At 37.7% G+C, this 27,441-nt stretch overlaps 1 protein-coding gene across 1 annotated transcript; it reads left to right on the top strand.

Moving 5' to 3' along the window:
* The first annotated feature begins 7,146 nt into the window (after window positions 1-7,146).
* DCP1B (decapping mRNA 1B) lies at window positions 7,147-27,223 on the top strand. Its single transcript, XM_009279062.1, has 6 exons — window positions 7,147-7,224; window positions 15,679-15,807; window positions 16,547-17,129; window positions 17,387-17,652; window positions 24,183-24,431; window positions 26,263-27,223. Exons 1-6 carry the CDS (start codon window positions 7,147-7,149, stop codon window positions 26,341-26,343), a joined length of 1,386 nt encoding a protein of 461 aa, XP_009277337.1. The 3' UTR covers window positions 26,344-27,223.
* The last annotated feature ends 218 nt before the right edge of the window (window positions 27,224-27,441 follow it).

Here is a 27,441-nt window from a genome sequence, read left to right as displayed (position 1 = left end):
TATGGAATGTCCCTTTGGCCAGTTTGGCTGTGCCCCCTCCCAGCTTCTTGTGCACCTCCAGCTTTCTCAGTCAGTAGAGCATGGGAAAAGTCCTTGGCTAGTGTAAGCACTACCTAGCAACAACTAAAACATCGGTGCGTTATCAACTTTGTTCTCACCCTAAATCCAAAACACAGCACTGTACCAGCTACTAGGAAGGAAATTAACTCTATCCCTGCCGAAACCAGGACACCAACATAAAGGAGTCTGGCTGCCTTGTAAGATGTGCGTAGAGAAACTGCATTTTAATATAGCCAAGTGTGGATTTACATATTCAGGAGCAAGAGTCTAGGCCATACGTATGGAGTAAAGTACCTTAAGAAGCATGATACCAAGAATAAAACATGAAAGTTGAAGAACATTTTATTTCTTTCTTTATTTTTAATACCAGGAAGTGTAAAACGGTTTCTAGGTACAGGGGAGTCTCTAGTGAGTAGTTATGATATTTCTGTATTTATTTTTACCAAGCTTAAATACTGTATGCAGTCTGTGGAGCAATAGCTTAAAAATAATGTGTTGCAGGTACACCGAAACCAAAACTTTGATAATGGAAATGTCTATCCAGAAGACAAAAATCTAATAGCTGGAAGCTGAAGCTACACAAATGAAGAGTAACATAAATAATCCTAGAGAAAATGCCTTCCCTTTTAATAGGATACTTGGCATGAATTATGAAAGTTGACAAGAAATTCTCCATCATAATAAAAAATAAATAAATAAATGTCTCAGATTTTGAGAGGTTAGCAATTGTCACCTATAATTCTGGTAGAAGGCAGCTGTCAGCTTCTGCTTATAAATAGTATTGAGTGCTTTAGTATTTGTGAGGACAGGAGAAATCCGTAGGCAAAAAATGAAAATTGTAAGGCGGGGTTGTGATTTAAAAATTAAATACTATGCTTCCTGAAATTCAGTCACTGAGCTATATTAAGTGAGCTTCACAGATTTTGTTAAAATTTTTCAGTTTTGATTTATGAGTAACCTACCTTTTTCAAATTCTAAAAATTGAATATTTGATTGATATCTCTTAATGTTTAATAATTTCAGTTAGATTAAGTAATTTATTTAGCTTATTTCCGTTCAATATTAATTGTATCTTGGTGATTTGATAGCTGCATTATATCCTTCTAGTTTTGTGTAATCTTGTTAACAACATCATAACTTTGCCTTTTTTTTTTAAATGTGATCAATTCATTACTAAATCTCATTTCTTTTAGTAAATGACTTCGGAACTTGTTGAAAGTGGTTGAATAGATGTGTACCATCTTGTCAGTATAAAACTAGCTCTCTTTATTGGGCTTTTGTTAGCTACTTTTCATGTAACTGGCTCACTTGGTTAGCAGAAGATACTTGACTTTGATTTGGTTTTTTTCTTTTTCTGTTTTTCACAATAATCTCTTCTTGGATAACTTTATAGCTGAAGCTGGGCCTAAAAGTGACAATATTTCCTCTTTCATGCTACAGTAGAAGAATTTGTTTTGTGCATCTGCTGTTTAGTGATTCAGTTGTGCCTCCGCTGTTGAATGATTCATTTTTAACGTGAACATTTTAGTGAAATTACCATTCTACAGATGATATTTAGATCAGGATTTCCTTTTTGTCAAACAGTCTGATAGAGATGGAGGTTTGATAAAAGTAATCTGTTTAGATTTAATCCTGATAAGACATGCAGTGTTTTCATGCTGGTAGAAAGCTTGTAGTGACATTTGTACTGTATGTGTATTTAGTTTTTATTAGTGGAGAGCGTGCCAGGTTCCTAGCTTGACAGTTACAGTTTGTAATCATCTTAGGTTCTTTTGCTGGTCCTGGGTTTTTATGTGTTGTTACACACCTAAAAAAAAAATTTTTGCCATTTTGTATTCATCGTTAATCAAGAAGATGGCCGTTAATACACATTTTTACTACTATTATTTACATTTTTGTTTCCTTAAATGTAGATTATAGCAGAATATACTACTGTAGTATGAATTTACGCCATGGTTACTCCAGGTGATGAGCACCCAATATGAAAACATATGTTAGTGTACTTTGGATACCTGGTATCTCAGATTTCCACCAAGTTACTGCCTTCTCACTGGTACATCATTCTCCCATGCATGAAAGAGCTCGGAGTATGTTGTGCCGCAAGAAATGGAGCGGCTGTGTGATTATTTCTCAGTCTATTTCTGAAGTGTTCATCTGTTCTGGACAGATAGGAGAAGTGTGGAAGGAAGAAGAGGAGCACTGTCCACTTCTGAAAGATTTCACTACTGAATGGCTGAGCTGTAAGCTCAGAGGATGTTGGGTTTTGGTTTTAGCTTGCTTTCAGCTGTGCTTCCTAGTCTGGGTTGAAAGCACCATTTGACTGAGGTAAGAAAGTAAGTGTGTGGGGGTGGGTTTGAAGCTCGGCTAACATCTAGGCTGAAGGTCTCTGGATCTGCAATATCGTGACTTAAAGCTTCAGTTGAGTTGTGATATGTTGGGGTGGTGGTTTGGTCTGGTGGGACAGGCAATACTTAGTGTCCTTATTCTGTGATCTGAAATGGGTGTGCATTTGTTTGAATTGTATTTCAAAATATTAGTTGTAGTTCTGTAAAATCTGACTTGGTCTTTTATACTGGTAATCGGACAGTTTACTTGTGTTTGCCACTGAGTTGAGGTAAACTAGCTTGCTTCTGCTGTTGTTTCCAGTCTTTCAACTTTTAATGGCCAGAAGCACTGCAGTATTTCCATGGGCCTGTCAGCTTTCAAATTTATCAGATATTCATAAATAGCCTATGACATGTGTGATCAATTGGCCAAAAGGTGAGGCTGCTCAGCCTGTCTTGCATATTGGTGATGCCACCAGCACCTGAAAAAATTGAGAGGATGGAGCAGATGGCGAAAGTTTCATCAATACTCTTCTGCACTGGGGATTCTTTTATAACAAAGAAGAATCTTGATTAAAACCAATTTGACTTGTCTGGGGTTTTCAGTCTGCTTGCTACGTTGTAATATGGACAAAACAAGTTTTCAGATGTGTTTCATCAGAAGGATGTATAGTTTTGCATAATAGGTCGGTATTTTGGAACCTTGCAAATCATTCACACACTTTTCTACACGTTTGCAGTTTATTATTGGATGCTTACTGGAATATGTTAGAATATTAATGTCTATTTTAAACACATATTTTAATATTAATATCTGTGTTACAAAAAGGAGATTATTTGTGCAGTTCGTATCAGCTCTTATGTTGCACATTTGTAAAACCACTGGCGCATATTATGTTACTTGCCTTTTTTTAGGTGAATAACAGAGATCATCATCACACTTTTCAAAAGTTAATCATAAAAAGGACTGTACATCTTTTAAAAGTTATTTATTGTATGTCTACAGGGTGGCTGTTGGTTTGTGGGTTTTTTTAGGCTTTTCACCAGTATGCTGTATTAAACAGTTGAACCATTTTTAGCTATATAAAAGACACCACATGGTTGAAAATCTGAGGGAGAATGGAGATAAGTATTACACTTGTGTCTTACAAACAGCTGCACATTCGTTTTCTTTCCAAACATTAACAAAGCCAACTTACATTTCATACGCTACGGTTTTGGTTCTGTGGAATTGAGGAAGTGATTGCTTTTGGATTCTGCTAATACAAGGAAATATTACATGATCAGGGTCAGTGTTGTAATTGTTTTTAAACAGGTACTCAATCCATTTCAAATAAAATCTAGCCCCTGCTATGTTTGAAGACATGTTAGGAATTGCCATTTCTTAGTAAGATGAAGGGAAAACTCTTCCCTGCAGTATGGTAGGAAGGGGAAGGGGGAAGAAACACAGCGGCTACCTATTTGCTACCATATCATGTAAGGGGGACACAGATGTTACACAAGGTTGTGGTGATAGAGAGGGGAAGATCCATGTTAACCCTTTAAGTGCTTCTCCCTTCCTCTTCTCGCAGCAAATTTGTGCCTGAGGTTAAAACTAGGACAGTTACCATGACAAATGTGAATGGATTGTTTTGAGACAGTGTTGCAGATTTATTCCCAGGCTGTCTTACAAGAGCTATATAACATGGTTGTGAGTGGAAAAAGCTTCCTGTTTATTATGGTGGAAGCTGCACTAACTACAGTTCCATTATGGCTATTACCATCATGATGGTTTCATTAGCAGTGTGTACGTTTGAGAATCTTGAACTACTAGTAAATTTAAATCTGTTGTTGCTGTGCAAAGCTGCAGGCACTTACGTTAGTGGAGGTCTGAGCTGAGATACAGATATTCTAATCCTGGGGTTGGCTACACATAATTACTTCTTTGGTGGTGAAAATAATGGGCAACATTACAGGAAATCTGCAGGAAGGCAGAGGTGTGTTAGTACTACTCTAATAAATTTGATGATGTATAAGATAGGCCTGAAGGTTGTTGAAAACTAATCAAATCTTACTTGCTTATATATGCGTGCAACACTACCTGCAGTACACTAGCCATTGGAGTCTAATGGATATGATATGACAACTGAAAAAATTGACAGAGGAAAAGGTTTTAAAGAAAAAACTCTCTGGTTTAGTGTTCTGAAGAAAAGGATCAAATACCTCTGCCTTTATTGAAAGTTCATGAGCTTGTAATTTATGTCCTTAGAGATATGCCTTTGAGCTTTTTTGATTTTGGAGGATCTGAGGTGTCATTTTTATGTTTATAGATGGGGAAAACATAAGACCAAAATAAATTTAAAAATTCCTTTACGGGTCACTTTTAAATATCTACCAGGTAGAACTGCTGTTTGAGAAGATGCTCATAGTTTGTGTTTGATGTGCATTTACAGTGTCCATATATGGGATTTGGTTTTATGATAAGGAAGAATGCCAAAGAATTGCAGAGCTCATGAAAAAGTAAGTGATGGGTAAACAAGACTTTTTGTGCTTTTTCTGTGTATGTATTTCTGTACATACATGCACATTATATTACTAGGATGGTCATACCTTTCTACTTTAAACCTGTTTTTATAGACTTTGTTGCAAGTAAAATTGTCACACACCTGCATTTTGTACAATCAGAAATAAGTCACTGTATTGCAATACTTTTTCATAATTTGCTGTGCAGCTTTCCAGCTACATCAGAGTGTAACAGTTCATCGGATTTATTTCCTGATGACTCAGAGATTTGTTTTGAAGAATTGTATTCTTTGGGGTTTTAATATATTTTGCAGTTTGGGGAGATTTTCTTTTTTAATGTTGCTGTTAACCTTTTTTTCCTATATAGGTGTAAGTGCGGGCTATCATGAAGGCATACTGTAACAATACAATTTCTGTGGGTTTTATCCTGTTTCTGCATCGTGGCTGAATTCCTGCTTCCTCATTTCTTACCAATATGTACAAAATTCATTTTGTTTTTGGAATATAAAGCAAGACTTTAATTAGCTTTGAATTCATTACTTTTGTGTACATAATAATATTATTTTATACATGTTATACTATCTTTAATTTTGCAATCAATTCGGAGATTAAAATTTCAAACAGAACTGTATTCTCAGCCGTATTTTAATCTAACAATATCACGGATAGTTTTTTCACTGTCACTGCTTTCTTCACATGTTCAGGATGGACAGGGCTCATTCTTCTGCTCTACCCTCTGGTTGGCCAAACAATGGGCTTGTTTGCAATGATCCCTTTCTTATGACTATATTCTGCAGTTTTTCATGTTTGCTTGGAGGAGGAAGCAGCAGAAGTCTTACAGATTTTTAATCAACATATGCAATCTGAGTTTTTTTTAGAGGTATTATGTGGAGGATATAGTAAAGAGGCCTGATAGGAACGGGCAGAGATTGGATATACCGGTTGCCTGCGGTATATAGGGTTGGACACTTCATTGTGTCACAATCCTTTGAAGGACAGGAGGAGGGGTGACGTAGAGCCAGGTCTTTGTCATCCCAAGAAAAGCCATGGGAGGTGGATACAGTCAAGCTGACGGCATTAGGTACTAACAGAGTGCAATGCAAAGGCACTGTTGGACCTGTGAATCTCTCCTTTTCAGGTCATCTGTCCCAGTCTTAACAGCTTCTGTAGCCAGAAGCATGCTAAGGATGTGACACCAATCTTGATTGCCAAAGTTACCAAGTGCCCAAAAGCCCATTTGTGTGCGCTGCAGTACAAGTCCAAACAAGGTTCATCCTTGCACATCTCGATCCATAGCAAAGCGCTTTAACTCTTCTACCACTATGTTCCAGATAGGATTTGTTATAAAATACTGGATAGGAAGGTAGTCATGTTTCCTCTATATCTCTTTTTAAAGTAGTACCTGCTGCTTTTCATTTTGCAGTGACAAAATGTTGTGAAACACGGACTATGACAATGGGTGGGGGTTTGTTTAGGGGGTTTTGTTGGTTTTGCTGTATATCCTGCAGCTCTAAAATGAGTCAGTTGTGACCCAAGAAATAATTGATGGGGATGAATTTACAGAAATAAGCAATAAACTCTAGGAAACCCAGGATTTTGATGGCTAATTTTAGTTAACTAGCTCAAGTTTCAGTTGGTGGTGATTAGGTACTCTCAGACTGGTAATTTACTACAACAAAAACTAGTTTTCAGAGGATTCATGCAATTGTAAACCACGTGTAGTGGTTCATAATAGCAGTGTTGCATATAGATAAAAAATACCCTGTCACTCTGCCAGTTGGCTGCATGTTTTAATTCTCAGTATTCTACAATAATAATAAAACAGCTGGGGCAGGAAATTGGTCATTTGCTAGTAGTTAATGACTGATTTGTGTGTGTTTGCCATCCTCCACTACTAGCAGAACTGAATAACACTATAAATTCCCTGCTCCTTCTGGGTATAGAAATTGTGACTGAGTTCTGGAAATTTTAGTCTATAGCCTAGTGTATTCAAGATTGGAGAAAATGAATCTCACGTCTGGTCAAATTATGTTTTAATATAGATCTTTTAATAGAGATTTTTTTACACTTGTTTTAATGTAGATGGGGGAAAAATGAAAATATTTGAGTTTTGATTAATTATTGTAAAGTAGTTGTGGTTAAACTTTTTATATTTTATCTGTTTTTTGTCTTGTATATTCTCCTCTCACCTCCAACTTTCAGCCTAACTCAGCAGGAACAATTCAAAGCACAGCAGGGCACGGGAACAGGAGTGTCCCCAATGATCATGAATTCTGCTAATAACAAAGAAGTGGATATCTTACGGATGCTTACCAAGGCCAAAGATGAGTATACCAAGGTGAGACATCCTCTTTTTATAGACAGCATTTCTTTTTGGCGATACTGTGATGCCAACTTGCTCACACTTTACATTTTAAAATACAAAAGGTTTTGTTTTGTTTTTAAATAGTTTTACTCAAAGTGAAACTGATTTTGGACAGCGTGCTCTCTCATTTTGTGTAGAAGTGGCTGGTAGAAAAGTTTTGTCAGAATTTGCTAAAGATTCGAAAGAAATGAATGCCGTCAATAAAAACTTCTGAAAGGAGAACATGTATATGATTGATTATTTGTTGAATGCTAGGAGGTAAGAACAAGTATAAATTGGCTTTCATTTTGACCCTTAGAGCTCCTGTGCTTATTGCGTAGCACCTGGAAGTTGCGTCCTCTTTCTGGGTGGAGTATTCAAACCTGCTAATAGTTTCTGTGGTTTGCACAAGTAACTTCCTTCAGAGAAGACCTTTAACAGTGAAGTTACTGCTTTTAATTGAGGTTGTTAGCTACTTCCAAACACTAATGGAAGGAAATGAAAAGGTTGCAATGTAGTGTGATTTCAGCCCATGTGCTGCTTTGGTCTTCTGAGGCTTCTAAATAAAGAAGTAAATAATGGACTAATAATGTTCTGTATTATTGAGCAATCAACAATGCTTTACTTTGGGGAATAAAGATCTAATAATTTTAACTATTCATATATACGCTGCAAATTGTTACAGAGCCTGCAGGTTCCTACTGCTGTTTCCTGTATTTCATATGTGTTGCCATGCAATAATAAAGCTCCTAAGTGTTTTGAGTCTGGAAATATATATATCTTAAACATAAGCAATTTAAAGAGAGAAAAAGTTATTTTTCTGAAATGTGGCTGCTAATAAGATCCTCAGAAAGATAATAGCAAACTATTTGACTTATGGTGAAATGTAGCTCTTTTTGTTGTGATATAGCTTCTTTTGAAGCTTAGGACCTTCATATTTTCTGTAATAGGGATTTAATGTATCATAGTGGACAAACACCTCCAAAACCTGGTATCTTTACTATGTTTTAATACTGAATCAGTATCTAGTCTTGGCAAAAAAGAGTGTGATTTGAGATATTATGAAATGTTTAAGCAGTTTTCATTGAACAACCTTAAAAATACTGTAAATGGAAAACTGGAAAAATATTAGGCTGTCTTCAGATTCTGTGAGAAGGAGGTAGTAAATCTTTAAAAAAGTTACCTTCAGTTTCTACATGAGCACACAGAAAATCAAGACAAAGGAGAGGAAATTCTAGAAGATCTGTTGTTTAAATAATAGGTTTTTGACTTCTTTTTTTCCTGCAGGTAAGATCTTTTGCAAATTTGCTTCTTCATCTTTAATCTTTCTGCATTTAAGTGATTGCTAAGGAAGTAACGTGAAAACTTCCTCTTTATCTGGGACATGAGTACTAGGAGTATCTGACCTCTTAAGAACTGGACATGTGTTTTTTTTCTTGTTTTGTTAGTAATATAAAATTAGGAAGGTTGTGATAAATAAAGGCAATGACAACCGTTTTTGTATTTAATGTCAATATATTTCACAGCAGTCATGCTTTCTTTGCTGCTTTATGACATCTATGTCTTTGCCAGTGTATGTCTTGTGACTTACAATGCTGATATGCTGAAATCAGTTATGAAATACATTGTTCTCCTCTTTTAATTCTGTGTGGTTTTGGAGAAGAGTGTGTTTTAAAGTGTTGGGAGCTGTAGAATAAGAACATCAATTTTCAAAGCATCTAAGGAATTTTGTTCAATTTTTAAGTCCTAGGATGCCTTTATTTTTTTTTTAAGAGTATAACTAACTTTGAAGGGTATATCTTATTCCCAAATTAAGTTACACATTTAAAAGTTACATGAAAAATAAAATACATAGCCTCTCCCCTCCTTTTTTATTAATGGAGCTTTCAGTTGCTAAACCACTGAAGTATTTTTTGAAAAATGTACTTCTAATGCACACTTGCCTTTTCTTGATCTCTGGTAAGAAGAAGTGGTATTAGCAGGCCTCATAATGATAGCTAGGGAGATAAACAGTTGAAGAGCTGCTAGGGTACAGAACGAAGCATGACAAAATGTTTTTCTCCTTAACCACTGTGCCTTGTCTTGTACTACAAGACAAGCTCTGGTTTTAGCTCTGTGCTGTACAATTCTTCTACAGCATCTACCCATTTACTACACCGTCTTTGATCTATTAAAGGTCAGATTAGGTGGACATCCTTTGTCTGGTTGATGTGCCCCAAATAACTGAAGCTTCCTTCCTCATTACTTCATTACACACAACCATTTGATAAGAACATAATTTCTGGTAGCAAGCAAGCATGGCCTCTGGGCTTCTATTTCTGTTCTTTGACTGCTTCTTCACTGTCTTTCAGCAAAATGTTCCAATGGTATTGCCCTGCCCAAACAGGAAGATAGTTTCTAAGTTTTCAGGTGCTTTAACTTTTGATTTGTTAACTGTGTGAAAGACTTGATAGTAGGACCCAGAAGGCCTAGCTTTCCTGAGGGCACTGTGCCATACTCGGCCTGGATGATGCAGAGTCTACACTACTATTCCTAAACAGTCTGAATTGGTTCTGTATGTCTCATTTAAGCAGGGCTCTGACTGGAAATTCTTTCTGCTACTGCTCTTCTTTGAGACAGTTCTTGTCCTCCTTAGCCCATCTCTTCTGCAGAGCACCTTGTACACCTTCATGTGACTGTTCATTAATGTCATCTTGTGGCTGCTTTACATCAGCTAGGTTGAAATCCCCAGTTTCCCGGGCTTTTTAGCTCTGCACTCAAACTCTGACAGCTTCGAAACTTCATCGCTTTCAGCATAGCCATCTGTCTACAAAGCTCTTCTAAGTTCCATCAGGTCTTGGCTGGCCTTTTCTCCTTGTATCAGATCTTCTAGCATCTCCTCCTTGTACTTGATAGGTCTTTGCAGCTCACATGTCTCGAAGTCAGGTTTTTGCTGCAGAGCATGAGATTGAGGAGTGACATGGTATTTGCTTCAGGAGAACTGCAATACTGAGGTACCATGCTTGTCCATTGTTTGTTTCCTTTGACAATGTTCTGTTCAGCTTGAGCTTCATATTGTACAGGTAGACTATGAAATCTCAAAACACAGAGCAGTTGTTTGCCTCAGATGTCTCTGACTATACCAAACTTGCCTAAAACATCCTAAGTGGTAGTCTTGTTCTTTTTGATTGACGTTCACCACACATGTCTGTTTTTTTTTCCAATGATGCTTAGCATTTCTTTGACTTGATCTTAGAACCTTTTGATTTCTTATGCATCTTTTATAGGAGCATAGCTTTGAACAAGACACATGACTAAAGGACAGACCTGTGAAGCAAGATGTAGTAATCGTCAGATGTCATAGCTGATGGGTACTCTTCTGGTTCTATCACTAAAGAGCATGGTGACATTTCTTTCGTGCTGCTTTTTGCTGTTTGATGATGATGGCATCTGATATCTTCTTTACCTGTCCACCTCACAGTTGCTTAAAATGTCATTCCGGTGCTCCTAATTTACTCATCAGCAAGGCCATGCTACCCATTGGCCCAAATGACCTTATATTCTGAGCTCCAGTAGTTACAGATTCCTTTGAAATCACGACAGGCTTTTTTTTCTCTTCAGCATACTTCCCTGTATTTGATAGCAGCCTACTAGCCATGTTATCAAATCATGGGAATGATAGCAAGTCAGGTCAATATCATTCTCTATAGGCCTTTGTGTATACTGCTGTTCATTTTGCTGAGGAATTTGGTCTGAAAAATGCTCATATAGTGATAACTGTTAAACTCTACTGCTTCTCACCTCATTTTTATATGCTTTGTTCTGTGATCATGCAGAGTATGACAGTGCAATCTATGGTACTCATGGTTTCTGAAGAAGACAGCCTATTAAAATATCCTGGAGAAATAAGGGCCAAATGGATTTATTTAAATTCTGCAGAACTCATTGTGAAATATACTAAAGTGTGTTATCCATCACGTTAAAGAAAAAAAGTTTAAATATGTTTTTTGCCCAAAAAGCTATGCTGAAAAATAGCAATAAGGAGGAGAAATATTGAAGAAAAGGCAGCATCCTGTAGAACGAGAACAGTTTCGGAGGGAAAAAAGCTATTTAATCTTACTGAAGTGTGGTTTTGGTCTATGTAGTATCATAACGGGTTAGGATCTGTCCAATCTAAAAAAGAAAATGATCTTCACTTGTTCTCATATGGATCAGATAGGGGCTACAGGAAGCACTTATTTGGACTATGGAAAAAAACTTTCATCTGATAATTAACTAGGTAAGATGCCTAATTGCCATTAAGTGAATGAGAGGCAACATAAGTCACCAGTCAGAAACTGGGTGGGGAAAGTGATTTAAGAATAATTCAGTCATTTGTTGTAGTGTATTTAAAATAAAATAAAAACTTGATGAGGTTGCAGAAGGCTCTGTACTAGGACATTGTTGAGGGTCCATATGAACTGCCTGAAAGCGATGATTAAAAAAAAGCTTGTAGAAAACAAACAAACAAAAAAATAAAGTTACTCAAATTCAAGGATAACAACATGTAAGCTCGGAAGAACCTAAGAAAACAATTTGTTTGAGCAGTGCATTGATAAATGTAACTCAGAGCTAATAAATGGAAAGGAAACTTTTCCTTAGTGTGAAAGCTTTAATAGTTATGTTAGTGTTGTAGGCTTGTCTTCTACGCTTTTTTTCATGGCTTCTTTCTGTTACGATTTTTCATAGCAATCCATTCATAACTATTTTAAATATGAATTGCAAAGCAAAACTGAAACTCCAGTTAAGTGTAGATTTCTGTCAAGTGCTTCCATTAATCAGGCTTTGAATCATACAGAAGGGAGGTAAGCATGGACTAGCTTTAAAAGAAAACTGTTTTGCTTACTATCAACAGTCTTTGGACTTTAGCGCTTTATTTGAATTTTGGGACGTCTTTAGTCATCAAACTTGCACTGCACTGTGAGATGGGTAGAAAGGCTCTGGGTGAATGAGGTATCACATTCTAGTAAAATTATTTCTTTGACACCCCCCAAGAGGTCAAAAAATGTAGCTGAGTTTAAATATATTTACATGTTGAATGTGGTCTGCTCAGATTAGCCATGAGGCACTTGCTACGGGGTTTTATATTCAACTGAAATTCAGTTTCGCTGTGAAGCTCTGCATTATTGCCAAAGTCAGTACTTTGTTGTTCATGTTTTTTCCAATCTAGTGCTTGAGAAAGTTTCTCACTTTATGCAGCAGGGGTATAGCAGGAAAGAAAGAACAAGCACCTGTCTCTTCTTCAAACTGTATAGCTAACCACCCTGTGGCATGATTGTGCATGCTTTAAAGCTATTTCTAAGAGCAACATTTGAACCAAAAATTGTCATACAATAGAAGAAAGCCAGGTACTGGCTGAGCGGAACTACACTTCTACTTTGCAAGATAGTGGCTTCAAATTCATTGCAGAAGTCCTTGACTGTCCAAACACCCACAAGATGATTTTTCAGCAGAGACTCGCAAAATCATTGAGATTGGAAGGGACCTCTGGAGATAGTCTAGTCCAACCTCCCTGTTTACAGCAGTATCAGCTACCAGAGTTGCTCAGGGCCACGTTAAGTCAAGTTTTAAATATCTCCATGGACGGAGACTCCACAACCTCTCTGGGCTACCTGTTCTAGTATTCAAACATTCTTAAAGTAAAAAAGTTTTTTTCTTAAGAATACACAAAATCTTGTTTAAACTTTTTTTTTGCCTTTTGCCTGTTGTCTTCACTGGGCATCACTGAGAAGAGTCTGGCTTGGTCTTCTTTACTTCCTCCCATCAGGTGTTTATACACCTGCCATCAGGTGTGTATATTATATCCTGAGCCTTCTCTTCTGGAAGCTAAGCCTCTCCTTGCTTGACAGGTGCCTAAATCAACTTCATAGACTTTCAATGAACTCACTCATGTGTCTGCGTCTTTCTTGTGCTGGGAAGCCCAGAACTGGACGTAGCACTGCAGTGCTCAGTAGAGGGGTCTAACCAGTGGTCTCACCAGTACTCTGCAGAGATGAACCTCCCTTGATCAGCTGGCAATGCTCTACCTAATGCAGTCCAGGATGCTGTTGGCCTTCTTTTGCTACAAGGGCATGTTGCCGGTTTGTATTCAACTTCTTGTCCACGCAGGTCCATTTCTGCAAAGCTGCTTTTCAGTCAGCACCAACCTGTACTGCATGGGGTTATTCTTCCTCGGTTTCCCTTTGTTGAACTTCATGTTCCTGTCAGCCCATTTCTTCAGTCTGTCAAGGTCCCTCTGAATGGCAGCACAACCATCTGGTCTATTAACTACGCATCCCTGTTTTATATTGTCTGCAAGCCTGCTCTGCCCCATCATTCAGGTCATTAATGAAGATGTTAAACAGTATTGACCCCAACATCAGACCCTGGGGTACACCACTAGTGACTGGCCTCCAGCTGGACTTCATGCCAACAATATTTTGAGTCCAGCAGATCAGACAGTTTTCTTTCCACTTCACTGTCCACTTACCTAGTCTGCATTTCATCAGTTTGTCTTTGAGGATGTTACGGGACACAGTGTCAGAAGTTTTGCAAAAGTCAAGGTAAACAACATCCACTGCTCTCCCATCATCCATCCACTGAGCCAGTCATCTTACTGTAAAAGGCTATTGGGTTGATCAACCATGATCTCCCCTTTGTAAATCCATGCTGGCTACTCCCAATCACTTTCTTGTCCTTAGTATGTTTAGAAATGGCTTCCAGTAGGAAGCCATTTGTTTCATCACCTTCCCAGGGACTGAGGTGAGGCAAACCAGCCTGAAGTTCCCCAAATCCTCCTTCTTGCCTTTCTTGAAGATAGTGCTGATATTTGTTTTCTTCCAGTCCTTGGGAACCTCTCCCAATTGCCTTTACCTTTCAAAAATAAAGAGTGGTTTCACAGTGAGAGAGGGTATCTCTCTCAGCTCTTATGAGTGCATCCCACCTGGTCCCATGGACTTGTGTATGTCCATTTTGCTTACATGCTATCTAACCTCATCCTACCCTACCGATGGTAAGTCTTCATCACTCCAGACTTTCCCGCCAGCCTCAGGGGCCTGGGATTCCTGAGGACAAATGTTGCAAAGAAGGCGTTGAGTACCTCCTAGAGCCCCTCGAGTCCCCTTGAGAACTCAAGTTCTGTTTTACTGAGCAGCCCTGGAAGCAGTGTGTCTTTGTTTACTGTTGGCAGTAGGTGTCAGAAATGGATTAAATGATCAGTTTTGTGTATTTGAGAGTGGGGGTTATTTTCTTACCTAATACATTTGCATCCTAAGGAGTTTGTCTCGGAAAGTTCTGGAAAGGACACTGACATTTTCATAATCACACAGCAGTGGCTCTGCTGTGTGTCTGTATGGCAGTCTGTCCAGTCCAGAATTCTGTCCCCAGTAATGCACAAGACTGGACTCTTTGGAGGAAAGAATGAGAAACCAAAACTGATCACTCCCTACCCAACCGTTAGTCCTGTGGCATAAAATTTAGAGCCCATCAAATTCAGGTAATTATCTATGGATATTCTTGTTAGATAGGATTAACTTTTTGTTAGATAATTCTTTAAAAAAATCTTTCCAGTTTCTTGGTTTCAATTGTATCAAGCGACAGTGACTTCCAGTATACTGTTTTCTTTTCTACTGACAATAGCATTCCTTATATACCCAATGCTTTTTTAGTTTCATTGACTATATTCTTATTTTTTGTACAATGTAAATAAGACCATCTTATTCACCTTTTCCTATTTCATTTAGTATTTCTTTCATGCAGCATTTTCTGTGCATTTTTTCTGAATTAAATCATGCCCTTCTGTCTTCATATGTCAGTCATTCCGTGTCCCTGATCACTTTGTCATCTGTCTCTGCCCATCTTTTTATGAATATCGTTATTAATCCTGTCATATTTACTAAGAAAACATACTGATTCTACAAATAGATTAAATCTTTAATTATTTTTCTGTGCGGGTATATGGACCCTCCAAGTTCCCACAGTGTGGAATATTTATGTAAAAGAGTTTGACATATAATTCCAGTTTTTACAAAAAGCATTTTAAATGTTCTTTACGGGCACATTAATCCTTCATGTATCTAAACTACTTCTAGCTGCCTACTGATGCAGGAAGAGCACGTCTCTTGCTTGGTTTCTAAGGTGCTTTTTTAAAATTCTTTTTGTAAGTGCTGGAAAAGCAGAAGATAAGAAAGAGAACTGAGATTTAAATTAGAGAGAAGCCTCTTACTCGGGGAATCTTGGAATCAAGTGTTTATTTTTACATATGCTTTGTGGTTTTAGAAAATTAGGTTGCAGTTGTTATAGTTCTTTTAATAGCATAACATTTCATAATCAGTGCTGCAACTAATATTTTTGGTTATTGAGTACTTGGCTATGTCTGGATTTTACTATAGTGGAGAACTATGGGAAAAGATATTGTCCCACTTACTAAAAAATACTTCTTTTCTGTTGCAGTGTAAGACCTGCTCAGAGCCAAAACAAATAACGAGTTCCTCTGCAATCTATAACAACCCCAACCTAATCAAACCAATTCCAGTGAAGCCTAGTGAAAATCAGCATCAACGAATATCTCAGCAAAGCAAGGTAAAATGTTTTGTGTTTTCTGCCTAGTGCTGCTGTAATCGAGTAGCCATGTAGGAATATTTATTTGAGTCAGAAGGTCAGTGCAAGAATTTGAGGTGGAATCACAGTAAGGAATTATTTTAATGAAAAACTAATCTGTTTTAGAAAAAGCCCCCAAACCCCACCATATGATGTGGAAGCACGTAAATTACAGGCATACTATCCTGATGCAACAAAGAAATACTTGTCTTTCAATTTTCAGATGCTGCTTTGATCGCAAGCTGGTCTAGTCAATTGCTGGACCACATTTTTTGTGTTCTTTATCTTTAGGTGAATTCAGTTAATCTAAATAAAGAAAAGTCTCTTGATATATCTTCAAGCTAAATCACGCTGCAAAATCCTAAAAACTGAATTCAGCTGTGACAGGGAGATGCACAAGAAGTGGCCCTACTTCACACAAGGGGAGATTTCTGTCTCTTACTAATATTGTACTGATGGCTGAAAGGGAAGATTCTCTTTCACGGTGTCTAAAGTGAAGCCACTGCTATCTCTGATTCACTGGTTTTCTCCCACATTAGCAGCTTGGCAACTGTCTTCTTGCCCTTCCTATGTGACAAAACTATTAAAAATTCCCTTGGAGAAGAGAACATAGCAGTTTTCTCGGCTTTTCCTTGAATACCGCTGGCTAAATATTGTCGCCACTTAATGTAACTTACGCATGAGGGAGCTATGTTTACTTTTTTCCTTTTTCCCCTCACAGAATGTGGATCCTGAACCACAGCACTTGTCTTTGACAGCACTGTTTGGAAAACAAGAAAAGCCGGATGTCTCAGAACCGCTTAATAAACAGCATCAAGAGAATCTTCCTGTTAGGCAAGGTGTGGTACGTTCACTGTCCTACGAAGAACCTAGCAGGCATTCGCCCTCTGCAGAGAAACAGCTTTGCCCCGCCATTCAGAAGCTTATGGTGCGTGGAACAGACCTTCGTCCGCTTGCTGAGTTTCCTGAGAACCGACTCTCTGAAAATGGCAATATCCACCCTGTGGGCGAGACTTTCACAGGACTCTTCCAACCTGTGACTTCTCATGGTATTGCAACATCTCATGTCGTTCAGGATACTGCTGGCACTCAGAGCTTATTACAGAAATTACAGGGTCAGTCAGGGTCAGTGACTAAAATGGACCCCAGTGCAACAGGATCTGTGAACTCGACAACTTCTGTGTTCAGCAGGACTCCTGCTGCTGTTGGAGCACCAGCAGCACCGGTAAACAGTATGAGCCAGCCACCTTTGGTGTATTTCAATGGTTCCCTACCAGGCCAGACTTTAGAGTCTCAGACACTTGGTAAAGAACAATCCAAACTTCCCAGACAGCCACTTTCCCTCTCTGGCAATCAAGCAGCCAGTTCTGGGGTGATTTCACCTCAAGAGTTATTGAAAAAACTCCAGATAGTGCAACAAGAACAACAGTTGCATGTATCCAGCAGACCAACCTTGGCAGCTAAGTTTCCTGTTACTCAGAATACCAATACACTGAAACCACTGGATTCCTGGATAGAAAAGGCACCGGGTACAGAAAACCCCTTTTTCTCTGTTTTCTAGTCTACACCACCCCCCCTTCTCCACCCACCCCCCCCCCCCAGCCACTTTCCCTCTCTGGCAATCAAGCAGCCAGTTCTGGGGTGATTTCACCTCAAGAGTTATTGAAAAAACTCCAGATAGTGCAACAAGAACAACAGTTGCATGTATCCAGCAGACCAACCTTGGCAGCTAAGTTTCCTGTTACTCAGAATACCAATACACTGAAACCACTGGATTCCTGGATAGAAAAGGCACCGGGTACAGAAAAACAGAGCTCTCTCTTCCAGGTAACTGGGCAACTTCAGAATTTAAAATAAATAAATAAATTAAAAAAAAATCTAGCAATCTTTTGAACTCAGAGTTTTGTTAAGGTTAGTCTTTGTTTTGTTTTGGCCAGTATATTCTTGTTACTATCTTACTACGTGTTGCACATCATTCATTTTGCAGGTGATAATTTACAACATCAAGTAAGTTATGGTTTACCAAGCTGTGATACTGTAAATACTGAAGGCTATATCTCTTGCACATCAATAATGACCAAAAATACTGCAGTCTTGGGTTTTTCCAGAGGCACTTTGAAAAGTCACCTAGTTTTCAGTTGCCATACTTGGTCTCAGGCTGTGGTGTGTAATTGCTGGTTACTGAGTGTAATATTTTGGGTTTAATAATTAGTTTTTCTTACAAAATTAGTCATAGCTTTCTCTGTGCAGGTATGCATTCCTTTGTATGCCAGTTGCTGAACGTGCTAAAGGTGCTTAAAAGGTCACTTATTTTCTAACAGCAGTTTTATGAAGTATTTGTATATTGCTGAATTAGTTATCTTGTACCTTAACTGCTACTTCTAGCTATTCATTAGCTATTTTTTATTTGCTGTGTATAATGTTGTAAAAAGATGTGCCTGAATGCCTTCAAAAAACCCAAACCCCTTAATTCTGGTGATTGTGACCCTAAAAGTAGGATTGGTGTCTTAAAAAACGTGGGAGATGTCAAGAGACTGGGTCTCTCTCATGAGTGCATTTTTCTGTTCTTCAGAAAAGCATCATGTGCAATTCCAAAATGTCCCATCCTGGACAACTACTGTCTTTGTTAGCAACTTCATTCTCTGTGGGATCTTCTACACTTGAATGTCTTTAAATGTCCTGTTGGGGGATGAGCGAGCATCTTAAGCCCCTTTTAACTTCTTTTGTTGTGGACAGACTGTCCACAAGACTTGCGTTGTACTTAAGTCTGACTTGTATTGTATTGGAGTCTAGAAGTTACTTATCCAAATGATAAAGCATTCACCTTTTCAGTGTAAAGTTCAAAAGCTGCTTTTCTATTGTAACTTCTTAAAAAGCTGAATGAAAGACTACAGAATACTTCAGCATGCCCCAAGAATCCTCCTTATTCTAGGAAGTTATCCTACACGTAGGATAGAGGCTGAAACAGTCATTTAACAATTAAGGGCCACATCAGTCACTAACACTGTGACAGGTCAAGATTTCTAATTCCATGAGAGAGGTCAGAGGAAGATGAATTTGATGTAGCAAATAGGCATCATTATTTTTATTCTTTTAATTAAAGCAGCATGACTTTGAATCTGTGTGAAAGAGTTTGGGGGGGAGTAGTCATTGAAATTATTCAGGATCAGTTGCTTACAGGTGGTAATCTGACTTTCCAGTGGAGTACTAATGAATAAAAAGAGGATCCAGAGTCTCAAAAATTTACTTCTGTTTTCACTGTGAATGGAACTTGCCTGGTATAAATGAAAGAAATTGACTGATTCACTGGTAAATGTACTGATAGCATGGAGACATAAGACGTTCCTACTCTAAAGGTAAAAGTGAAATGAGGCAAGTGCCAGGCTATACATTATAAGCCAGTATGCATAAATAAAAAATGGCAAATATGCTGATATATTTTCAAATGAAAAATCCATATTGGTGCTGATATGGCTAATGACTTTGCGTATATTTGAGAAAGAAAATGATGCCAGCATTAGTTGCAATATGGAAAGGGAATTACTGAGGTCTGACATAATGCAATTTCAATAATTTTATGCTTGAGTACGAATAGAACAATAGCTTGAGAGAAGAGCAAAATTTTCACTGGAACAAGTCTTATTCACTGCAATTATTGCTGCAAGTTTGCCTTAAAAAAAAAAAAAGGGCAACTAAGGAGACTCTCAGTCTCGCTTCGCATGGCTGTGAGCAGACCGAGTAGATTGAGACTGCCTAGGAGTGGCTTTACGGACTGACACAGCCACAGCTGCTATCAGAACAGTATTAGATGCAGTTCTTCCGACACATTTAGTATTGTTTATGAGAATTAATACACAGAATAAATACGGTGATGAAAGTAAAACTAATTATTGTTTAGGACACCTAAAGCTCTGCAATCTGGAAGGAATGGTCTCTTTTACATGCAGCAGATTGCCAAAAAAAAAAAAAAGAGAGAGGGGGCTAAAAATGAAGGAACGAGTCTGTATTCCTATAGAATGCCATGAATTAGCCACATGAAATATTCCTACTTTTGAAAAAAAAAAAATTGGAAGATAAAAATTTGAAACACCTTTTAAAACCAACATTAATCTTTTTCTAACATCATCCTTGCTGTAGACCAAAGGCTTTAAGTGCTGCCATGCCTGCAGACAGACATTCGAGTAAAATTGGATTGGCACAAATATTCTGCACATGCTCATGCAAAATTGATCAAAGCAGATTCTGACAACAAATGCAGCAAAAGGTTTGTTCTCTGTAATTATTTATCTTTTGGTATTGCCTCTTTTGTTACAATTCAGCATACAGAAAAAGCAAATTCTAAAAAGTCTGACAGGAATAGAAAGGTATCTGGACAGTGTCTGTTGTTGGAAAAATCCTATTAAAGGAACACACTAGATCCATCAGCAGCACTGAGAAAATGAAAGCAATAGTCTTTTCCACAATTGACACATTACAAGTCCAAGTTTAAATTGGCTTCTGCTGCATCTCCATATTGTGTAAGAACTGTGATCTCCCACATGGAAAGGAAGAGACCAGTTACCAAAAAAAAAAAAAAGAAGAAGAAAAAAAGCAAAAGCTGCGGAATAATACTCGGAAGCATTCAGTCTGGTCTGGTGCCAGCCCTATTCTGTGAAGTATTCCTTATGCAGACAGTGAGTAACGTGTGCTTAAGATGCAATAAAAAAGCATTAATCTGCAGTGGGCTTTTAAGCATATGCTTAGTGTTAGGCATGAGTTATCCTGATTATAGATACATGCATGCTTAAGTGTTTATGTTAATCAGAATTATGGTTTTAAAAGTGCTTACAATAACCTTGACACAAATTTATCTTTTCTTCAGAAGGCCACTTATCTTCCAGCCCATTTTTCTCATTTCTTGGAGCATTTTCCATCAAGAATGTATTTTGTACACAGTGTTACATTTTCTGAATATGTGCATAGTACCTAGTATCTTTGGTGTGAGCATTGCACTATTACTTCTCAGTTGTCCTCGCTGCAGTTTCAGCATGAGATTGTAAACGTGCACAGGAGGAATGCAATAGGTACATTAAACTTGTTTTGAAAAGTAATTTAAGATTCTGTAGTTAAACATCAGTTAAAAAATTGTGAACTAAACTTGAAAGACAAAGTGATGTTAGCATTGTAGCCAGCTTTATTTTAATAGTAACTGTCTTTAAATTTCCTGAACCGTACTTAGATTAAATGTTCTCAATTCTAAGTAATGCCACTAAAAACAGTTAGAGGCCCACAGCACCCACCGGGTGCTGATGTTCCAGAGGAGCACTTGATGCACATGGGATTCTGCACGCGTAGGAAGCAACAGAGGGTGCCAGTTTGCATTACAGGAGATCCAATGCATTCCTTAGTTCATGGTGTTATGTGAATTTGCCAGCTTTCACGTCATCTAGCTGCCAGCAGCCACGCAAAATATCAAACATATCTTAGTGAGCATTTGTGCTTCAGAGAAGGAATACTATATGCTGCAATGATTGTTTTGCACATTTTTCATTGTTCTTACTGCATTGTTGCACAACTGATGGTAGACTCCTACTCTGTTATTAGTGACTCAGAGATTTAAGCGTTGAACCTGATAAAGCTGGAGATAATTCAGTAGAGGCTGGATGAACAAGCAACTCAGGTTAGATTCTGTGGGAAAGTTGTTGATCAACAACAGCATTTTGGAAGGGCTGTTATGTCCTGTGAGAAATTACTCAAAGCTAAAAGATTGGCCCAAAGGCTATTATATCCCTACAGAGCATTTTCAGTGTTTTCAGCAAAAGTATGGTGCTATAGGAATTGCACTAGTTATGCCAAGATCAGCGTCCCATTTTCTGGTGGGTGTCAGTTGTCCTAGTGAGTGAAGGTGATCTGAACTAAACCTAAAATTAAAATCTGCCTTTTTTTTTTTTAAACATAAAGTTGTTTATGTAAGTTTGTTAAATGGCAGAAGCTTTGAGCACGAACTGTTAGCAAAAAATACATTTAATGTTTGCATACAGAAACAAATGCTATGCACTGAAAAAATGATACATATTTTCTATTCTTCCGACACAAATATTTTAAGTTTTGCAGTAACCTGTAGATATTAGCTGCGTCACCAGTAGATGGCAATATTGCATATTCCTTATAGCTTCCATATGCTTGGCAAGTCCTACCAAAAAGCCGTTTCTGTCCAGGGCAAACAGATAATTTTTCATATGGCTTTTAAACCACAACATTATATGTGTTTGACAGTAGTAACTGTATATTATGAAGAGCGCAGTTTGTCTCAGGTTTTGTTTATTTGCCTTGGACTCTGGAGATAAATGTCTTGATTTTGAAGGATGTGTCATCTAGGTCTTTGACATAGTCTGGCGTAGATTCAGCTATATTAGTGGGACAGTTTATCTCCTCCAGCTGCTCACCACCATCCCTTTGCTGGAGGTTCCTGCCCTTGGAGAGCAGTTTGTATGTGCATTGTTTAAATCACATTAGGAAGAATCATCTGGTTTAAGCAAACCCTGCCAATTTTGCTTGAGGTAAATTAAAGAGAAGTTACTTCAGCTGCATGGATGAGTAGAGGAGAAGCGTTGCGATACGTGCCTGGAGGTAGTCAATCTTCCACAGGCAGGGAACCAGTCTTCTCACAGGAGAACATCTGTGCGCAGTCTGAAGGCCTCGCTCCACAGAGGGATGTCACTTTGGACTTACGTTGGTTTTCTTCTGAAATGACCATTGTTTTTCAAGCATAGGTGCACAAACATATGCACTACCTTACTGTTTGAAGCAAACCTACAATGAGTTAGGAATACCTTAACTCATTCAGGAGCTTGTAACACAGACGTAATGATTGCTGTTATGATTACATGTCATGGGGTAGGAAAAAAGCTGTAGGTCAAGAGTTTTGTTTTTAAGTAGTACTCTATATTTGAGAAACAGAAACAATATTTACCTAAAACATGAACTGGGAGATTTTTGCATTAGGTGCATATTGCATGCTTTCTAATATCCATGAGTCTTTCCTGACCCCTAGTCGTTCTGCTTCCCTAAATTTTGTGTAAAACAGCATGAGATCTCAGTCCTCCTCATTTCTTTCTATTTCTCTTTGTATTGTAGTCTAACTAACATTGTTCAGAAATGTCATAACTTGTTGTTTGTCATAACAATGTTCAGAAACAATCATAACTAGGAGTAAGACAAGCTACAAAACTATGAATGTTCTTTAATATTAAGCTACGTTGTTTTGCATAACTAGGAGATAAACCTCAGTTTTATTTTCTTAATTTTAATTTTTCTTCAAAATTGAAATGTAACCCAGGACACAGAGTGAAGTGATTCAGTAGCCTTTCACCTTCATACAGGAGCAATAAATCATGCTTCAGTGCAAAAGAGAGGAGCTTTGGTGAGCTCAGATGAATTCCTTTGTATGTTCTGTTCTTTGAAAAAAAGATCGCATACTTGAATAGTGAGGAGATGGCTGATTAGGATTAAGATTTATTACTAGAATTACCTGGAGAGAGCTCCAATATCTGCAAACTGAGTGAATAAACTTTCCATTATGTTGTATATTATATCTGATAGTATTTGTTAATCCTGCATGTTTTACAGGTCCAAGATGCATTGCAAAATTTAAAAGTAAAAATTCTTCCACACCTATCTTTGCAGGTTGGCATGGATATGATACTGAGGGAACTTGCAGAACTACTGCAGCATCAAGGTTTTCCTTCTCTTTGAGGGCCTTTTTGATTTTGTCAACTGAGTGTTGGTTAGGAGTCGGTTCTGTTTCTGACAGTGCCGTCAGCTCTCTGTGGCTTTTTAGATAAATTACTTAATCTCTGTTTTCTTTCCCCTCTCCTTAAGTAAAATGAGAAGAAAAAAATATATACATATATATATATTCATAAAGTAATTTGGAAGTTATAATTGGAAAATACTTTCTAATGTTAGGTACAAAGATTAGTCTTTAATAGTGGTATTTGCATGTAAGTACATTCTCCAAGAGTAAACTTAATGACTTACTGTCCCTATGTAGAAAACTCTACAGGTGCAGTCTCTAACAGTGCTGATATTTAAGAGTGGTCTGATTTCTGTATTAAAATGCTCTTGTCCTAAGATCATTTGCCTATCAGGTAGACTTAATCACACTTGAAGCTATTGCTGCAATCTCAAATTGGATGGAAGACCTTTTAATCTGGAAATAGATCATATAGGTGATCCTGAACTGGAGTTTCACAGAACTGTATCAATCTCCAGCAGCCTCTGTACCTGTTGCAAATCAATCTGCAGTTTTCATCATCTTTATTCCTGTAGAATTAAGTAGATAGGTTTAATCGATGACTTTATTTTTATATGGACAGGTAATCTCACCTCAACGCATTCCTGCCACTGTGACTCCTACCTTGCTGATGTCCCCAATGGTGTTCACTCAGTCCACACCTGCTCCACCAAAAGCAAATGAAAGTGGGCGGTTAACAGCAGCAAACCAAGAACCTGCTGCTAGCTCAGCTAGCCTTCTCTTGCCACTGCAAACTCCAGAGCCATCTGTGGTCAACAGCAGCTCAATGACGAAGATGCAGCTGCAGGAAACACTGCTACACCTGATCCAGGTAAAGCGCCAAGAATTCTCCTACTTTGCTTAAAATTCTGATTCCCATTTTGATATAAGCACCTTATAATCGCTTGCATCCATCTGTCTAGAGGCTAAATGAGTAATTGGAATATATAGTGGAAGTTGTGCTACTTCTGGCTGCATGTTAACGGAGCACTATGGCATAGACCACGGACGTGATAGCCTCTCCATGCACACTGCTGGCTTAACTGCAATTTGATTAATGCATCTGGTTTGGGGTTCAGGAAAGATAATGAATTTGACGGAAAAGAACAAAGATGACTGAAAGCTTCATAAGGTCGGCCTATGAGCCAGAGGGGTATCTATTATATTTTTAGCTAAGGATAAATAATGGGTGATTATCCTAGCTGCCAAATATTTCAGAGATGCATGTTAGCAGTAAGAGTAATTCAGATGGGAAATTAAAATTGCAGGATGAGTGTAAGCAACGTCAAAATATGGGTTAGATAACCTAAAAATATACTAGTTTGGTCTATTCAATGCAATTCTTTAGTTCAAATGCTAAATTCCTCTTGCTGCAGTTATTCAGGTTTAAATGTGACACAGCATTAACAACATTATGTATGCGATGATTGTTTACTGCTCTGGGATGATGTGAGTGATTATGAATATTTTTTTCCTTAGCTTGCCATGTGATGAATATCTGAAGAGTAGAGGTTGAGGAGAGGTTTTATAACTAAAGACCTGGCTATAAAGCATAAGGAATAGAGACACAGGTTTAAGAGTCCAATTTGTAGACCAAAACTATGTGCCTGTATGGCTTTGGAATAAAAATAAAAGTCGCCGTTGGAATGTTGAAGTTACTCACTTAAAATGCGATTTAAATTACAGACCCAGAAAGAAAATAGTATCTTTAACAAATTAGAAGCTTTTCACATTTTTCCCTGTATTTTTAGTTTGGGATTAAAAAATAAAATATGACATTCTGCTGTCTTTACATACTTTGAGTATCTAGATAGTAGGAAAACCGTATATGAAGTTAAAAAGGAAACTAGTCAAGGAAAATCGGATTTTACCGTCTGAAGCTGTACTTGTATATTTGACCCTGTTGTTCTTGGTGGTAGTTAGGATTAACAGAGTTACCTGGAAATTACTGCCAATTTCTTACCTGTTACTTTCCATTATATAAAACTACAATCTTGAATGCTCCTGATTTTCCTCAAATAGTATCTTGATTTTAATAATCTTCATAAATTTATGCGAGCTACTTAGGACATTGTTTCTTAATGGGGGTTGACCTGTTCTTGCAAAATGATCTTCAGAAGGAGAAAGTTAAACAAGCATCAGAGCAAAAGGAGCAGCGTCAGTTTAGGAGCATTAAGTCTGAAAGAGCTAAACAAGATGCAAGGATTTCCCCAGGTAGGATTTAGTATAGGATCAAAACCCAGGGTGTTTTGCTGTTCCTTCAGACATACTTAGAATTATCACTGACTTAATGGAGGAGACTACTTAAGGAAATCCCTAGGTAAATGAGGGCAGAGGGAAGAAATTATAGGATTGTATCGTCACTGCGATATCATTCAAGAATAGTGGACTCAAATCCAAAATCTGCTTTCTGTGTACTCATTAATTCTTATATAGTCATGTTTGCTGCAATAAATTTATATTCCACATCCGGTTCTTCTAAGGCTACTAGCGAGGCTTGGAAATAATACATATTTCTGGTAAAGGAAATAGCCTTCCAATTGCTCACGTTTTAAAATAGAATAAGGTTGAAAAGTATTTCATCCATGAAATGGAAAAAACTTCTCATCTCTTTACTCAAGAACACCTATCGTGCACTAACAATTACCTATTTTGTTTTTCAGAATGATGACAACTTCTTAAATATTATTTATGAAGCATATCTCTTCAGTGTGAGAAAGGCGGCAATGAAAAAGTCTATGTGAAAGATGATTTTAAAATTTAATTTCTGTTGCTTCCTGAACTCCAGGAAAAAGGTTTCAAACTTTTCAAGTACGTTTACTTTTAAAGAAATGAATGGTCTTAGGCATTTTGCATACACGTAGATTTTGCTTGTTGGCAAGTACACGCTGTACTGAGAAAGAAGTGAGCGGAAACGGATTGTGCCTTCAAGGAGGGGAGCATCACGATACTGAAGACTTAATCACAAAATATCTTAAATTATTTTTCTTACATTGGTCCATATGTAGAATTGGTTTCCCTGCATAAGGACTCAGTTCTCAGAATTCAGTTTCCTTTTTTACTTGCAGTGTGGTTATTCGTTGGCTAGGTATTTGTCATGGATTTTCTCTGAGACGTCATATGCATCTGTCACGACAGACGTGCCCGTCTCTGACCACATGGTGGCAATGTTGGACTATTTTTAGGAACGTGAAAATCCGGGTGAAATCTTGGAAGGGAAAATCTTGGGAAGACTGATTTATCAGTGTACTTAGTTGTCTGCAAAGCAGTTTAGATGAAATGTCATGACTTTCCCCCAAATTTTTGTAGAAAAATCTTTTTCTATTTTAACAAGAATATTTTTAGCTAGCTGTAGAAATGGGACTCTGCAGGTGTCTTGAAGAAGATCTCGCGGGGGGGGGGGTGTTTGTGAATGTATTTGCTATCAGCGTAGCTCTGGGGTGGCACTGGATTCATGTTTCTATTATTCCAGATCCAATCTGCATTACTATAAGCAATGTACAACTTTGTTAAGGGGAAGGCTACCTGGTGTAAAAGTCCTATTAGATTTTTTTTTTAGTGTGTTCCTGGAGCACAGTGATTTCATTGATCCATTTCTAAAGAAAATAAAATGGATAATCCCTACTATGTGCTGATTTCATTTTATTGTACCATGGACTATGTATTTAGAATTGTTGGGTCACTTGTATTTGTATGACTTTAAAATGTTTTTACACTTGGCAGAAGTCACATGAGGTTTTAAATCGATTAGAATAAATGACTGAAAGAAATTTTATGTATATTTTTATTAGCATCTGCTGCTGAAGTGCCAGTTTACTACAGTTTAGGAATCCGACGTTGTT

Source organism: Aptenodytes forsteri, unplaced genomic scaffold (assembly GCF_000699145.1).
Source record: "Aptenodytes forsteri isolate BGI_AS27 unplaced genomic scaffold, ASM69914v1 Scaffold241, whole genome shotgun sequence".
Taxonomy (NCBI): Eukaryota; Metazoa; Chordata; class Aves; order Sphenisciformes; family Spheniscidae; genus Aptenodytes; species Aptenodytes forsteri.
The sequence above is the reverse complement of the archived record's forward strand: the minus strand, read 5'-3'. Positions and strand labels throughout refer to the sequence as shown.

What these genes read in the sequence shown, in the direction of transcription:
- DCP1B (XM_009279062.1), top strand. Translation starts at nt 7,147, where the DNA reads ATGATCATGAATTCTGCTAATAACAAAGAAGTGGATATCTTACGGATG. An exon ending in GAATATCTCAGCAAAGCAAG is followed by an intron (nt 15,808 to 16,546) that starts GTAAAATGTTTT and finishes TTCCCCTCACAG; the next exon opens with AATGTGGATCCTGAACCACA. An exon ending in TTTAGAGTCTCAGACACTTG is followed by an intron (nt 17,130 to 17,386) that starts GTAAAGAACAAT and finishes TCTGTTTTCTAG; the next exon opens with TCTACACCACCCCCCCTTCT.